General features: G+C 38.5%; 1 protein-coding gene across 1 annotated transcript in view; it reads left to right on the plus strand.

Annotated features, from left to right (window-relative positions):
* Window positions 1–14,936, plus strand: part of ATP8B4 (ATPase phospholipid transporting 8B4 (putative)) — a 347,934-nt gene that overhangs the window by 244,825 nt on the left and 88,173 nt on the right. The window contains exon 16 of the mRNA XM_007935307.1: window positions 982–1,170. Within this exon, the coding sequence (XP_007933498.1) occupies window positions 982–1,170 (189 nt within the window). The remainder of the gene's footprint in view (window positions 1–981; window positions 1,171–14,936) is intronic.

The raw sequence follows: 14,936 nt of genomic DNA on the forward strand, positions 1-14,936 counted from the left end.
TTGGGCAATCCTACTTCCGTAGTGATACTGACTCGGAAACCCAAGGAGGGGTCGCTATGAGTTGGGGCCGACTCGACGGCACATAACAACAACAACATCATCTATCTTTCATGTTGTTCTCAGTTATTTGATGATTTGTGGCTGACTGGTTTATTTGTTTTTAACAAAAGAGAATGATAGAATATATTAATACATATTAAGAACTTTCTTAACAATGGAACTTGGACATCAGTGTGAATCAGTAAATATAGATCTATCTCTGCCTAGTTTTTCTAATTTATTTTTATATACAAACATGATATAATTTTATTTAAAGAGACTTATTTTATATATGGTGTTTTTTAAAGTGTATCTTTATTTCTTTTTGCTTGTTTCATTTGTTTTCTCTCTTCTCCCTTCCTAATGTACACACAATATCAGGTAACAAGTATTATTAACACACTGATTTGATTCCCTCTACTTCAAGAAATTTCTTGTCTGCCTTCTCATAAAAATGGTCGCTGGCAGAAGAGATGTGGAATTCAGACTCTTCTCCCTCATTCTTTGATTGGGTGATCTTGCAAAATCACATAACCTTGCTCAGCCAAAGGTTCTACTGAATGGAAGTAATAATTTTATGTGACTTAATATGTATTAAAATGCATTAGCTGTGCCTCTTCCATGCATCTCTCATCACTAAAAATACAAAGCATGGTTTCTGGCCTAAGCCACTTTCAGCATAGTGGAGGCACAGACTGAGGCATGATGGATGCCTTCATATAAGATTACAAGGTTACAATGGTGGTATGTCTAGAATCCTATGAAATTCCAGAGGCGGGGAACCTGGTCCAGCTGGTTGGTGAGTAAGAAAGGACTGAGGATAGGAAAGATTTCCAGGGCGGACTGACACTTGAGTTGAGTGTTGAAGAACAAGTCAGATGGCATCCTATGAATGCTAGTTATTATTTACAGTATTAATATATTTGTTTCTTTTCCTTTTAGGCCAGCTCATTTACCAAGTTCAATCACCTGATGAAGGAGCTCTAGTCACTGCTGCAAGAAATTTTGGATTCATTTTTAAATCTCGAACCCCAGAGACTATAACGATAGAAGAACTGGGAACACTAGTTACTTACCAATTGCTTGCCTTTTTGGATTTCAACAATATCAGAAAAAGGATGTCTGTCATAGGTATGGCTGATAGCTGAGATTATTTTTGATCTGTTGGTTGTACTCTGATGACACTGATGCTTTTCAAACATTGTCTCACTCTTGTCTGTGTGCCAGGTGTTGATGTTTTTATAACTTTATAAACTCCTATAATCCTCAATTTAGCTTCAATACTGTAGTAATAAATATAACTAACATTTAACCTGTGTTTATTATTTGCCCAGCACTTTTCTAAGTGCTCTGTATGAATAAACTGATTTAATTGTTGCAACGTTTAAGGTTGTTGTTGTTGTTAGGTGCAATCGAGTTGGCTCCGACTCATAGAGACCCTATGCCCAGTCCTGCATCATCCTCACAATCCCTGCTATGCGGGAGCCCATCGTTGCAGCCACTGGGTCAATCTATCTTGCTGAAGGTCTTCCCCCTTTTTTTCCTGACCCTCCACTTTACCAAACATGGTTATCTTTTTCCAGGAAATGGTTCCTTCTGACAACATGACCAAAGTAGGTGAGCTGAAGTCTGGCCATTCTTGCTTCCAAGGAGCATTCTGGCTGCACTTCTTCCAGGACAGATTTGTTCATTCTTCTGGCAGTCCATGGTATTTTCAGTGTTCTCTGATTTAAAGGCATCAATTCCTCTTTGGTCTTCTTTTGTCCAGTTCATACACATATGAGGCAATTGAAAATACCATGGCTTGGGTTAGACACACCTTAGTCTTCAAACTGATATCTTTGCTTTTCCACATTTTAAAGAGATCTTTTGCAGCAGATTTGCCCAGTGCAATATGGTATATGATTTCTTCATCATCTTCTTTTTTTTTTTTTGATATATGATTTCTTGACAGCTGATTCCACTTACTGATGAAAATTAAATACTGCAGACTGTAGTATTTAATCTTCATCAGTAAGTGCTTCAAGTCATCCTTCAGCAAGCAAAGTTGTGTCATCTGCATATTGTAGGTTGATAATGAGTCTTCATGTAAGCTTGATGGTTCAAACTTCTTCATATAGTCTAGCTTCTCAGATTATTTGTTCAGCATAAAGATTGAATAGGTGAATGACACACACCCTTGCTTATTTTAAACCATGCAGCATACTTGTTCTCTTTGAATGACAGCCTCTTGGTCTACATATAGGTTCCTCATGAGCATAATTAAATGTTTTGGAATTCCCATTCTTCACAATGTAGTCTATAATTTGTTTTGATCCATATAGTTGATTGTCTTTGTGTAATCAGTAAAACACAGGTAAACATCTTTCTGGTACTCTTTGTTTTCAACCAAACTGCATCTGGCATCAGCAGTGATATCCTTCATTCTATGTCCTCTTCTGAATCTAGCTTTCATTTCTGGTAGTTCTCTGTCAATATAGTACTGCAATTGGTTTTGAATTATCTTTAGCAAAATTTTACTTTCATGTGATATTACTGATAATGTTTGATAATTTCCAAATTCTATTGGATCACCTTTCTTTGGAATGGACACAAATATCAATCTCTTCTGATCACTTGGCCAGGTAGCTGTCTTCTAAATTTCTTGCCATAAATGAGCAAGCACCTTTAGTGGCTGCAAACATTTGTTGAAACATCTCAATGTTTATTCCATCAATTCCTGCAGCCTTGATTTTCTCCTTCAGTATCATAGATTGCTGATCATATGCTACCTCTACTATTTTATATTCATTTTATAGATACTGAAACTGAGACACAGATAGATTGAGTAACTTGCCCAAGGTCACAGAGCTTGGAATAGGTATGGAATGGGTGGAATTCAAACACTGGGAGTTTGCCTGCAGAGCCCATTTACTTAATCACTGTAGTAACACTGGCTCAGGATGAGTTTTTGATTCACTAGGTGCATGCTATTTATTAACATTGTTGTCTTCATCATCAGCCTCATTGCCATCCCTCATTTTCTCTGCTCATCTCTATTGCTAGAGATGATTATCCAATCTTTCACTTAGTGCCACAGCACATCATGCTTTTCTAACTCATTTGAGCCCTCATGCTGCTTCAATGTCCTTCTCATTCTTATTTAGTTATTTTTCTTATTCCCCGCTCAGGTGTCCTAAACCTTTGCCTTTTTCCCAAGCCCTCAACTAGCCCATGAACTCCATTATGTTTTTTTTAAGATAAACTTGTCTCCTATCTAAGACCCTCAGGAATACACACCATTGACCTACTCTCTTTCTCTCCACCTTCTTCATTCCCAAGCAATATCTTCACTCTTTCTCCCTTTTGCCTGAGAGAAAAATTGTGTTTATTCCTTTTCATAGCTAAAGATTCTATTTGGTTGCATTTTCTATTCCTTTCCTTAGGGCATTTCTCCTTTCCTACTTGCATTTTTCCTTCATCGGTCTGCAAACTTACATCTTAGACTTAGTCAAATTCTTCTTAAACTGTCCAGGGCCAAGCACAGAGTTTGCTTGGCATGCAGTGTAGATCCTATAAATGTTTGTTGAATAAAATTAAATCCAGTATTTTGCAACTTAATACTCACCCTGCTGTTGAGTCAATTCTGATTCATAGAAACCCTATAGGACAAAGTAGAAACTGCCCCATCTGGTTTCCAAGGCTTTAATCTTTATGAGAGCAGATTGCCAGGTCTTTTCTTCCACTGAGCCACTGGCGGGTTCTAACCACCAACCTTTCGGTTAGCAGCCAAGCACCAATCATGGTGCTACCAGTGCCTCTTTCACAATATATGAATATCCTTATCATATTAACTCAGGTTCTACAGTGGCTAATGTGTGTGTGTGTGTGTATGTATGTAAATATATAGATCTCATTATATAGTTTTGGTAGTACTGATTCTGCAGGTGGGAGTTATTATTTCTGTAAATAAAAAATACAGAGGATAAAATTAAAGGATAGTTATTAATAGAGGCAGAAGGGCAGATAATCATTAAAGAAGAATAAATTACAGAAGCTCCTTGAAAGGCCGTTGGAAGATCATTAGATAAGTGTTGCTCAAGTCTAAACTTTAGAAAGATTATCAAAGTACAAATCACACTGCTATGTAACAAGCATTTTTCTGTATGAATATAGGAGCAGGAACCCAACTGAGATATGCAAAGTGGAATTATCTGTCAGCCTTCATAGTGCTGCTATTGCATCTACTTACAGTATAAAATTGGAAGACTTTTGTGTCTCATTTTTCCCTTTACATCACAAAGGCATAGGTATTGCTTCCAATGCTTTTTGCACAATTATAGTTCAATTCAATTAGGCAAATATTTTAAATGCCTACTATGTTCCAGGAACTTGACGCTCAGGCAGAATGTAGTATACTTGAAAAATTGAAAGATACTCTGTGTGGCTATATCCAGGAGTGGACAGTGAAAGGGGATAGGAAACAGACTGGTCAGATCTTGAGCTCTGCATATGACATGTTAAGGAGTTCAGGCTTGATCCTAAGGTCAGAAGGAAGCTATTGCAGGATTCTAAGCATTGGTATGAAGATGACCCTAGCTAGAATAAGAAGAGTTTGGAGGAAAGCAGAACTGGGACCAGTAAAACAAGTCAGGTTAATGTAATAACCTAGGCAAGAGAGAATGTGGCAGAGAGAAGTACATGGCTTTAATTGGATGTATGGGTGGTGGAGGAGGAGGATCTGTGAGTGATGCCTACACTTCTTATTTGGAAGGTTAGATGATGAAGCTGGTTGCTAAGACTGGGGACATAGAAGAGTAGCTAGTCAATGGAAGAAGATGATGAGTCTATTTTGAATTTGATGTACCTGAGGAGCCCTGGAGGTGTAGTGGTTAAGGCACTTGGCTGCTAATCAAAAGGTTGGCAGTTCAAACACATTAGCTGCTCCATGGGAGAAAGATGTGGCAGTCTGCTTCTGTAAAGATTTATGGAATGGAGTAGTTCTACTCTGCCTGTAAAGTCACTATGAGTTGGGATTGACTTGATAGCAGTGCTTTTGGGGGGCACATTCAAGGGGAGATGTCCAATTGGTAGCTGGTGTACTGGTGAGAAGGAGTTGGAATTGGGCAGGTGATATACATTTGAGAGCAATTAGCCTGTAGATAATACCTGAAGCCATAGAAATGAAAGGACCTCTGGTGGCATAGTGGCTAAGGCATTTGACTGCTAACCAGAAGGCTGGTGGTTCAAACCCACCAGCCTCTCCCTCAGAAGGAAGACTGGGCAAACTACTTCTGTAGAGATACCACCTTGGAAACCCAGGGAGGGGTTGATTACCCAGGGAGAATGTGAGGGAGGAGGAGAAAAAGGCCCTGGATAAATCCTTAAAGAATAACCAATATTTAAAGGACATCCCCAAACCAATCGAACTCACTGCTGTCACCATGTTGATTCTGACTCATAGTGACTCTATAGAACAGGGTAGAACTGCTTCATAGGTTTCCAAGGCTATAATCTTTATAGAAGCAGATTGTCACATCTTTCTCCCATGGACTGGCTGGTGGGTACAAACCACTGACCTTTTAGTTAGCAGGCAAGCATTTAACCAACACACCACCAGGGCTCCATTTGAAGAAGAAGCAATGGGATTAGATTCTATAACCAAAAAACCATGACCTTTGTCCACATTCTGGCCACATGTTACCTTGGTTATTGGAAGATCACATTCATATTTTTTATTTAAACTGTTATGTTCTGTTTTAATTCATTTAAAAAAAGCTAACTATTGAAATGGCTAAGATTTTATGAAATTTGAGGCTCCCTAATAGAAATTAACAGAGCCTTGAATGGAAAAAAGACCTTTAACTTGTTGAGCTGCAAAAGGAAATGTTTAGTGAGTAAACTTAAGCAGTATTCCATGATATTGGATTTACACAAACTCAAATTTAAATGAGCTAATGCTAAGTTAAGAGAGGGCAATTAAGGATGGAAAATCTTTACTGAATTAGAAAATCATAGAGCTGAAAATTGTATAAGACGTTAGATTGTATCAACACCTTCTTTTCACATGTAGAAACTGAGATGGTGAGGACTTGCACAAATCACAACTGGTCCATGATTTCCCTAGACGAGTGGTTCTCAATGTGTGGTTGAGGAACCCCTGGGGTTCCTTGAGGGATTTTCAATAACAATAGTATATTTGTAATAGTATCAAGATGCTATTTGCCTTTGTCACCTTCATGCTGTCATGAGTGTACATTAGAGTTCTGCAGAGATCAAATCACATGTGGTATCGAAAAAGACTGAGGACAGAAACGGATTTTGAGAATTGGTGTTCTCTTAAGACAGTGATTAAAGAAATTTGTACTCATAAAAAATACCACTTTCTCACTAAGCTTTTCCTTTTTTTAAATTGTGATTTGAGTGAAAATTCTCAGAGCAAATTCATTTTCCACTCAACAGTTCATACATTTCATTTTGTGGCATTGATTGTAATGCCTAGCTTTCTTTACTCTTCTTCCCTATGGTTACCTTTTCCCTGTGTCCTTTACTATGTATTCCTGCTCTCTGAGTTTTATTCCTGTGCAAATGCTGCCATTTTGATCTCCCATGCTTAATTGTTTTAGGGAGTAAACCTAAAAAACAAATAATACAAAAACCCACTACCATTGAGTTGATTCTGACTCATAGTGACCCATAGAGTTTCCAAAGCTGTAAATATTTAAGGAAGTAGATTGCCTCTTCTTCCTTCCACAGAGCAGCTGGTAAGTTTGAACCACTGACCTTCTGGTTAGCAGCCAAATGCCTTAACCAAAGCACCACCTGGGGTAATTGTTCACTTCCTAGGACTGTCTGTTGTTTGGCTAGAAGTTAATCCATGGGAATGAGTTCAATTCTAGGCCTGAAGGATGACTAGGGGCCATAGTGTTGGGGTTTCACCAGTATCTGTCAGGCCAGGGAGCCTGGTATTATTATTATTATTATTATTTTATTATTTTAATTTATGTTCCACATTTTTCTCCTACCTTATCCAAGATCTCCAGTTTTGATCCCTTTCTGAGTGGCAGACAGTGTTGTTGTTGTTGTTGTTGTTGTTAGGTGCCATTGAGTCGTCTCTGACTCACAGAGATCCTATGCACAGCAGAATGAAACACTGCCCAGTCTTGTGCCAGCCTCACAATCCCTGAGCCCATCATTGCAGCCACTGTGTCTATCCTTCTTGTTGAGGGCCTTCCAGTTCTTTGTTGGCCCTCCACTTTACCAAGCATAATATCCTTCTGTAGGGAATAGTTCCTCTGACAACATGACCAAAGTAGGTGCGATGAAGTCTGGCCATTCTTGCTTCCAAGGAGCATTTTGGCTGCACTTCTTCCAGGACAGATTTGTTGGTCCTTTTAGCAGACCATAATGCTCTTAGCATTCTTCTCCAACACCACAACTCAAAAGCATCAACCCTTCTTCGTTGTTGTTGTTGTTAGGTGCCATCGAGTCAGACCTGACTCATAGCGACCCCTCCTTGGGTTTCTGAGGCAATATCACTACGGAAGTAGATTGCCCCATCTTCCTTCCGAGGAGTGGCTAGTGGGTTTGAACCTCCGGCCTTCTGGTTAGCAGTCAAGTGCCTTAGCCACTATGCTACCAGACCTCCCATCTTCGGTCTTCCTTATTCATCGCCCAGCTCTCACAAGCATAAGAGGTGATTGAAAATACCATGGCTTAGGTTAGGTGCATCTTAGTCTTCAAGGAGACATCTTTGTTCTTCATCACTTGAAAGAGGTCTTGTGCAGCAGATTTGCCCAATGCAGTACGTGGTCTGATGTCTTGACTGCTGCTTCTATTGGGGTTGATCATAGAACCAAGTAATATGAAATCCTTGACAACTCCAATCTTTTCTCCATCCACCATGAACCATTTATTGGACCAGTTGTGAGGATTTTTGTTTTCTTTATATCAAGGTATAATCCATACTGCAGACTGTAGTCTTTAATCTTCATCAGTAAGTGCTTCACGTCATCCTCACTTACAGCAAGCAAAGTTGTGTCATCTGCATATCACAGGTTGTTAATGAGTCTTCCTCCAATTCTGATGCCATGTTCTTCTTCATATAATCCAGCTTCTTGGATTATTTGCTCAACATACAAGTTGAATAAGTATGGTGAAAGGATACAACCTTGGCACATTCCCTTCTTGATTTTGAACCATGAAATATCCCCTTGTTCTGTTTGAATGATAGCCTCTTGGTCTATGTACAGGTTCCTCATGAGTACAAACAAGTGTTCTGGAATTCCCATTCTTCTCAATGTTATCCATAATTTGTTATGACCCACACAATCAAATGCTTTCGCATAATCAATAAAACACAAGTAAACATCTTTCTGGTATTCTTTGCTTTCAGCCAACATCCATCTGACATCAGCAATGACATCCCTGGTTCCACATCCTCTTCTGAATCCAGCTTGTATTTCTGGGAGCTCTCTGTCAATATACTGCTGCAACTGTTTTTAAATTATCTTCAGTAAGATTTTACTTGCATGTGATTTTAATGATATTGTTCGATAATTTCCACATTCCAGGGGGTCACCTTTCTTTGGAATGGGTACAAATATGGATCTCTTCCAGTCAGTTGTCCAGGTAGCTGTCTTCCAATTTTCTTGGCATAACTGAGTGAGTTATGTGGGCATCCATTTGTTGCAACATCTCAATGGGTATTCCATTAATTTCTGGAGCCTTGTTCTTTGGCAATTCCTTCAGTGCAGCTTCTATTTATTCCTTCAATACCATTGGTTCTTAATCATATGCCACCTCCTGAAATGGATGAACATTGACCAATTCTTTTCAATACAGTGACTCTGTGTATTGCTTCCATCTTTTGTTGCTTTCTGCATCATTCAGCATTTTGCCCATAGAATCTTTCAGTATTGCAACTCGAGTCTTAATTTTTTTCCTCAGTTCTTTCAGCTTCAGAAATGCCAAGTGTATTCTTCCCTTTTGGTTTTCTAACTCCAGGTCTTTGCACATTTCATTATAGTAATTGGCTTTGACAGTGGTAGCTAAATCAAAAACCAAACTCACTGCCATTAAGTTGATTTAGACTCATAGCAACCCCTCCTTGGGTTTCTGAGGCAGTACCTCTATGGAAGTAGATTGCCCAATCTTCCTTCTGAGGAGTGGCTGGTGAGTTTGAACCACTAGACTTCTGGTTAGCAGTCAAATGCCTTAGGAACTATGCCACCTGGAAGAGCCATACCATTTTCCATAGTGATTCTCCCATCAATGTATGAGAATTTCAGTCTCTCCACACTCTCATCAGCATTTGTTGTTTTCTGTCCAGTCGAGTTTTGCTATCATTGCTGGTGTGAGATGATAGCTCATTGTTTTGATTTGCATCTCTCTAATGGCTAATGATTGCAAGTATTTCTTCATGGGTTTGTTGGCCACCTGAATATCTTCCCTGATGAAGTTTCTGTTCAAATCCTCTGCCCATTGTTTTAATTGGATTGCTTGTCTTTTTTATGTTGAGGTGTTGAGTTTTCTATTAATTTTAGAGATAAGTCCCTTTTCAGATATGTTGCTGCTGAATATTTCCTGCCAATCTGTAGGTTCCCTATTTACCCTTTTAGAGAAGTCTTTTGATGCTCATAAGAATTTAATTTTTAGCAGGTCCCAGTCATCTAGTTAATTTTTTGCTGTTTGTGCAGTTTTAGTCATGTTTGGTAGTCTATTTATGCCATTTACTAGGGACCCTAGGTTTGCCCCCACCACTCATATGTCAGTTTGTTGTACTGTGGTGTCTTGCATGTTGCTGTGAGGCTGAAGGCTATGCTACCGATATTTCAAATACCAGCACAGTCACCTATAGTAGACATGTTTCAGTGGAGCTTCCAGACTAAGACAGACTCAGAATAAGGAAGGGGCAATCCACTTTTCAAATAATTGGCCAGTAAAAACCTTATGAATAGTAATGCAACACTGTCTGATATATTACTGGAAAACTTTATGAATAACTCTCAATTATTGTTTGACATAGTGCCAGAAGATGAGAAGGCACTCAAAATACAACTGGGGAAGAGCTGTCTCCTCAAAGTAGACTTGACCTTAATGATGTGGATGGAGTAAAGCTTTTGGGACCTCCATTTGCTGATGTGGCATGACTCAAAATGGGAAGGAACAGGCAAACATCCATTAATAATTGGAACATGGAATGTACAAAATATGAATCTGGGAAAATTGCAAGTTGTCCAAAATGAAATGGAGCACATTAAAATTGATATCCTAGGAATTAACAACAAACAAACACACTACCATCCAGTCAGATCCGACTCAAAGCAACCCCTCCTTGGGTTTCTGGGGTGGTATCACTATGGAAGTAGATTGCTCAACCTTCCTTCCAAGGAGTGGCTGGTGGGTTTCAACCACCAGCCTCTGGTTAGGAGTCTAATGCCTTAGGCAGTAGGCCACCAGAGCTCCAAAACTGAAATGAACTGTTTTTGGCCATTTTGAATCCTACAACCATATGATCTACTATGCTGGGAATGATATATTGAAGAGGAATGAGGTGGCATTCATTATCACAAAGAATGTTGGAAGATCTATCTGAAGTACAATGCTGTCAGTGATAGGATAATATCCATATGTCTGCAAGGAAGACTAGTTAATACTATGTTATTCAAATTTACAGACCAACCACATAGCCAAAGATAAGGAAATTAAAGATTTTTACCAACTTCTGGAGTCTGAAATTGACCAAACATGCAATCGAGATATATTGATTATTACTGGTGATTGGAATGCAAAAGTTGGAAATAAAGAAGAGTCACTGGTAGTTGGAAAATATGGCCTTTGTGATAGAAATGATGCCTGCAATTGCATGGTAGAATTTTGCAAGACCAATGACTTATTCATTGCAAATACAATGCAATTTTTTTCAACAACCTAAATGGCATCTATACACGTGGACTTTGCTAGATGGAATACACAGAAATCAAATCAACTACATCTGTGGAAAGAGGCGACAGAGAAGTTCAATATCTTCAGCCAAAACAAGGCCAGGAACTGACTGTAAACAGTCTATATGCAAGTTTAAGATGAAACTGAGGAAAATTAAAAGAAGTCCATGAGAACCAAAATATGACCTTGATTATATCCCACCAGAACTTAGAGACCATCTGAAGAATAAATTTGATGCATTGAACACCAATGACTGAAAACCAGATGAATTGTGGAATGACATCAAGAACATCATACATGAAGAAAACAAAAGATCATTAAAAAGATATGAAAGGAAGAAAAGACCAAAATGGATGTCAGAAGAGACTCTGAAACTTGCTCTTGAATGGAGAGCAGCTAAAGCAAAGGGAAGACATGACAAGATAAAAGAGCTGAATAGAAGATTTCAAAGAGAAGCTTGAGAAGACAAAGGCAATTATTACAATAAAATATTCAAAGGCAGGGAATTATTTATAATTTATTGTAATAATTTGACTTTCATCAAAAGGGAAGAACTTGCTTGGCATTTCTCAATCTGAAAGAACTGAAGAAAAATTCAAACCTTGAGTTGCAATATTGAAAGATTCTATGGGAAAAATATTGAATGAAGCAGGAAGCATCAAAAGAAGATGGAAGGAATACAGAGTCACTGTACCAAAGATATTTGGTTTATATTCATCCATTTCAGGAGGTGGCAAATGATCAAGGACCAATGGTATTGCAGGAAGAAGTCGAAGCTGCACTGAAGGAATTGATGAAAAACAAAGTTCCAAGAATTGATGGAATTCCTATTGAGATATTTCATCAAATGGATGCCATGCTGGAAGCACTTACTCATCTATGCCAAGAAATTTGGAAGACATCTACCTGGCCAACTGAGTAGAAGAGATTCATATTTGTACCCATTCCAAAGAAAGGTGGTCCAACAGAATATGGAAATTATCAAACAATATCATTAATATCACACACAAGTAAAATTTTGCTGAAGATAATTAAAGAAAAACTGTTGTAGCAGTATATTGACAAGGAACTTCCAGAAATGCAAGCTGGATTTAGAAGAGGAAACGGAATGAGGTTATCATTGCTGATGTCAGGTAAATTTTGGCTGAAAGCAAAGAATATAAAAAAGATGTTTGTTTGTGTTTTATTGACTATGCAAAAGCATTTGACTGTGTGGATCACAACAAATTATGGATACCATTGAGAAGAATGGGAATTCCACAGCACTTAACTGTGCTCATGAGGAATCTGTAGATAGACTAGGAAGCTGTCATTTGAACAGAACAAGGGGATACTGCATGGTTTGAAATCAAGAAGGGAGTGCATCAGGATTGTATCCTTTCACCATACTTATCCAATCTGCATGCTGAACAAATAATTCAAGAAGCAGACTGTATGAAAAAGAACATGGCACCAAGATTGGAGGAGGACTTGTTAACAACCTGTCATATGCAGAAGACACAGCTTGCTGACTTGAAGTACTTACTGATGAAGGTTAATGACTACAATCTGCAGTATGGATTACACCTCAAAATAAAGAAAACAAAAATCCTCACAAATGGACCAATAAGCAGCATCACAATAAGTAGAGAAAATATTGAAGTTGTCAAAGATTTCATATTACTTGGTTCCACAATCAACACCAATGGAAGTAGCAGTCCAGATATCAGACAGTGCATTGCACTGGGTAAGTCTGCTGCAAAAGACGTCTCTAAAATGTTGAAGAGCAAAGACATCTCTTTGAAGACTAAGGTGTGCCCAATCCAAGCCATAGTATTTTCAATAGCCTCATATGCATGTGAGAGCTGGACAATGAATAAGGAAGATTGAAGAGGAGTTGATGCTTTTGAATTGTGGTGTTGGTGAAGAATACTGAAAATACCATGGACTGCCAGAAGAACTATCAAATCTGTCCCCGGAGAAGTGCAGCCAGAATGCTCCTTGGAAGTGAGAATGGCCAGACTTCATCTGACCTACTTTGGTCATGTTGTCAGAAGGCACTAGTGCCAGGAAAAGGATATTATGGTTGGTAAGGTGGAGAGTCAGTAAGAAAGAGGAAGGCCCTCAGTAAGGTGGATTGACACAGTGGCTGCAATGATGGACTCATGTATAGCAATTACAGATTGTGAGGCTGGCACAGGACTGGGCAGTGTTTCGTTCTGTTGTACATAAGGTCACTGTGAGTCGGAGCTCACTTGACGGCACCTAACAACAACAACAACAGGTTTGCCCCTATTTTTTCTTTGACGAACTTTATAGTTTTCAGTTTTGCACTTAAGTCTTTGATACCTCTTGAGGTCATTTTTATGTATGGTATGAGGTATGGATCTTGTTTCACTTTTCTGCAAATGGATATCCTGTTTTGTCAGCACCGTTTGTTAGAGAGACTATCTATGAGGTTTTTGTCCTTTGTCAAAGATCTGATGTCCATAGGTGGATGGCACTATTTCTGCATTCTCAATTCTGTTCATTGGTGTATGTGTCTATTGTTGTACCAATGTTGTTGCTGTTGTTATTTGCCATCGAGTCAGACCCAACTCATAGCGACCCCTCATTGGGTTTCTGAGGCAGTATCACTACGGAGGTAGATTGCCCCATCTTCCTTCCGAGGAGTGGTTGGTGGGTTTGAACTGCTAGCCTCCTGGTTAGCAGTCAAGTGCCTTTAGGCGCTACGCTACCAGAGCTCCCATTGTACCAATATCAGGTTGTTTTGACTACGGTGGCTACATAGTAGTTTTTGAGATAAGGGAGTATGAGACCACTTACTTTGTTCTTCTTCAGTAGTGCTTTGCCTATCTGAGCTCTCTTTCCTTCCCATATGAAATTAGTGATTGTTTTTTCCATGTCCTTAAAGAATGCTCATGAAATCTGGATTGAGATTGCATTGAATCTACAGATTACTTTGGGTAGTGTTGACATTTTTAGTTTTCAGTCTTTTATCCATGAGCATGGTTCTATTTATGTAGATCTTTTATAGTTTCTTGTAGTAGTGTTTTATAGTTTTCTTTGTATAGGGCTTTTGTGTCCTTGATTGGATTTATACTTAAGTATTTTATCTTTTGGTAGCTATTGTAAATGGTATTGTTTTCCATATTTCCTTGTGAGCTATCTCTTTGTTGATATAGAGGAATCCAACTGATTTTTGTATGTTGATGTATCCTGCCACTATGCTGAATCTTTTAGTTAGTTCCAGTAGTTTTCTTACTGACTCTGGGATTTTCTATGTATAGGATGATATTATCTGCAAATAGGGATATTTTACTTCTTCCTTACCAATCTGGATGCTTTTTATTTCCCTTTCTTACCTTATTGCCCATGGTAGGACTTCCAATACAATCTTGAATGGAAGTGGTGATAGAGGGTATCCTTATCTGGTTCCTGTTTGCAAGGGAAATGCTTTCAAACTCTCTTCATTGAGAATGATGTTGGCTTTTGGTTTCGTGTATGTACTTTTTTATTATGTTCAGGAATTTCCCTTCTATTCCTACTTTTCTGAGAGTTTTTATCAGGATGAGTGTTGGATTTTATCAAATGCCTTTTCTGCATCAATTGACATGATGATATGGTTCTTTTCTTTTACTGTACTTATGTGATGGATTACATTAATTGTTTTTCTAATGTTGAACCATCCTTTCAAACTTGATATGAATCCCACTTGGTCATGATATATTTTATTTTTGATATGTTGTTAGAGTCTATTGGCAGGATTTTGTTCAAGGTTTTTGGGTCTATATTCGTGAGGGATATTGGTCTGTAGTTTCCCTTTCTAGTGGTGTCTTTGCCTGGTTTTGATATCAGGGTTATGCTTACTTCATAAAATGAATATGAAGCATCCCATCCTATGTTTTGTTGGTGTCAGCTCTACTCTCAATGTTTGGTAGAATTCACTAGTGAAACCATCTGGACTAGGATTTTTTTTTGTTGTTGTTGTT

Source organism: Orycteropus afer, unplaced genomic scaffold, assembly GCF_000298275.1.
Source record: "Orycteropus afer afer isolate SDZICR_OR568_19922 unplaced genomic scaffold, OryAfe1.0 scaffold00026, whole genome shotgun sequence".
In the NCBI taxonomy this organism is placed as follows: Eukaryota; Metazoa; Chordata; class Mammalia; order Tubulidentata; family Orycteropodidae; genus Orycteropus; species Orycteropus afer.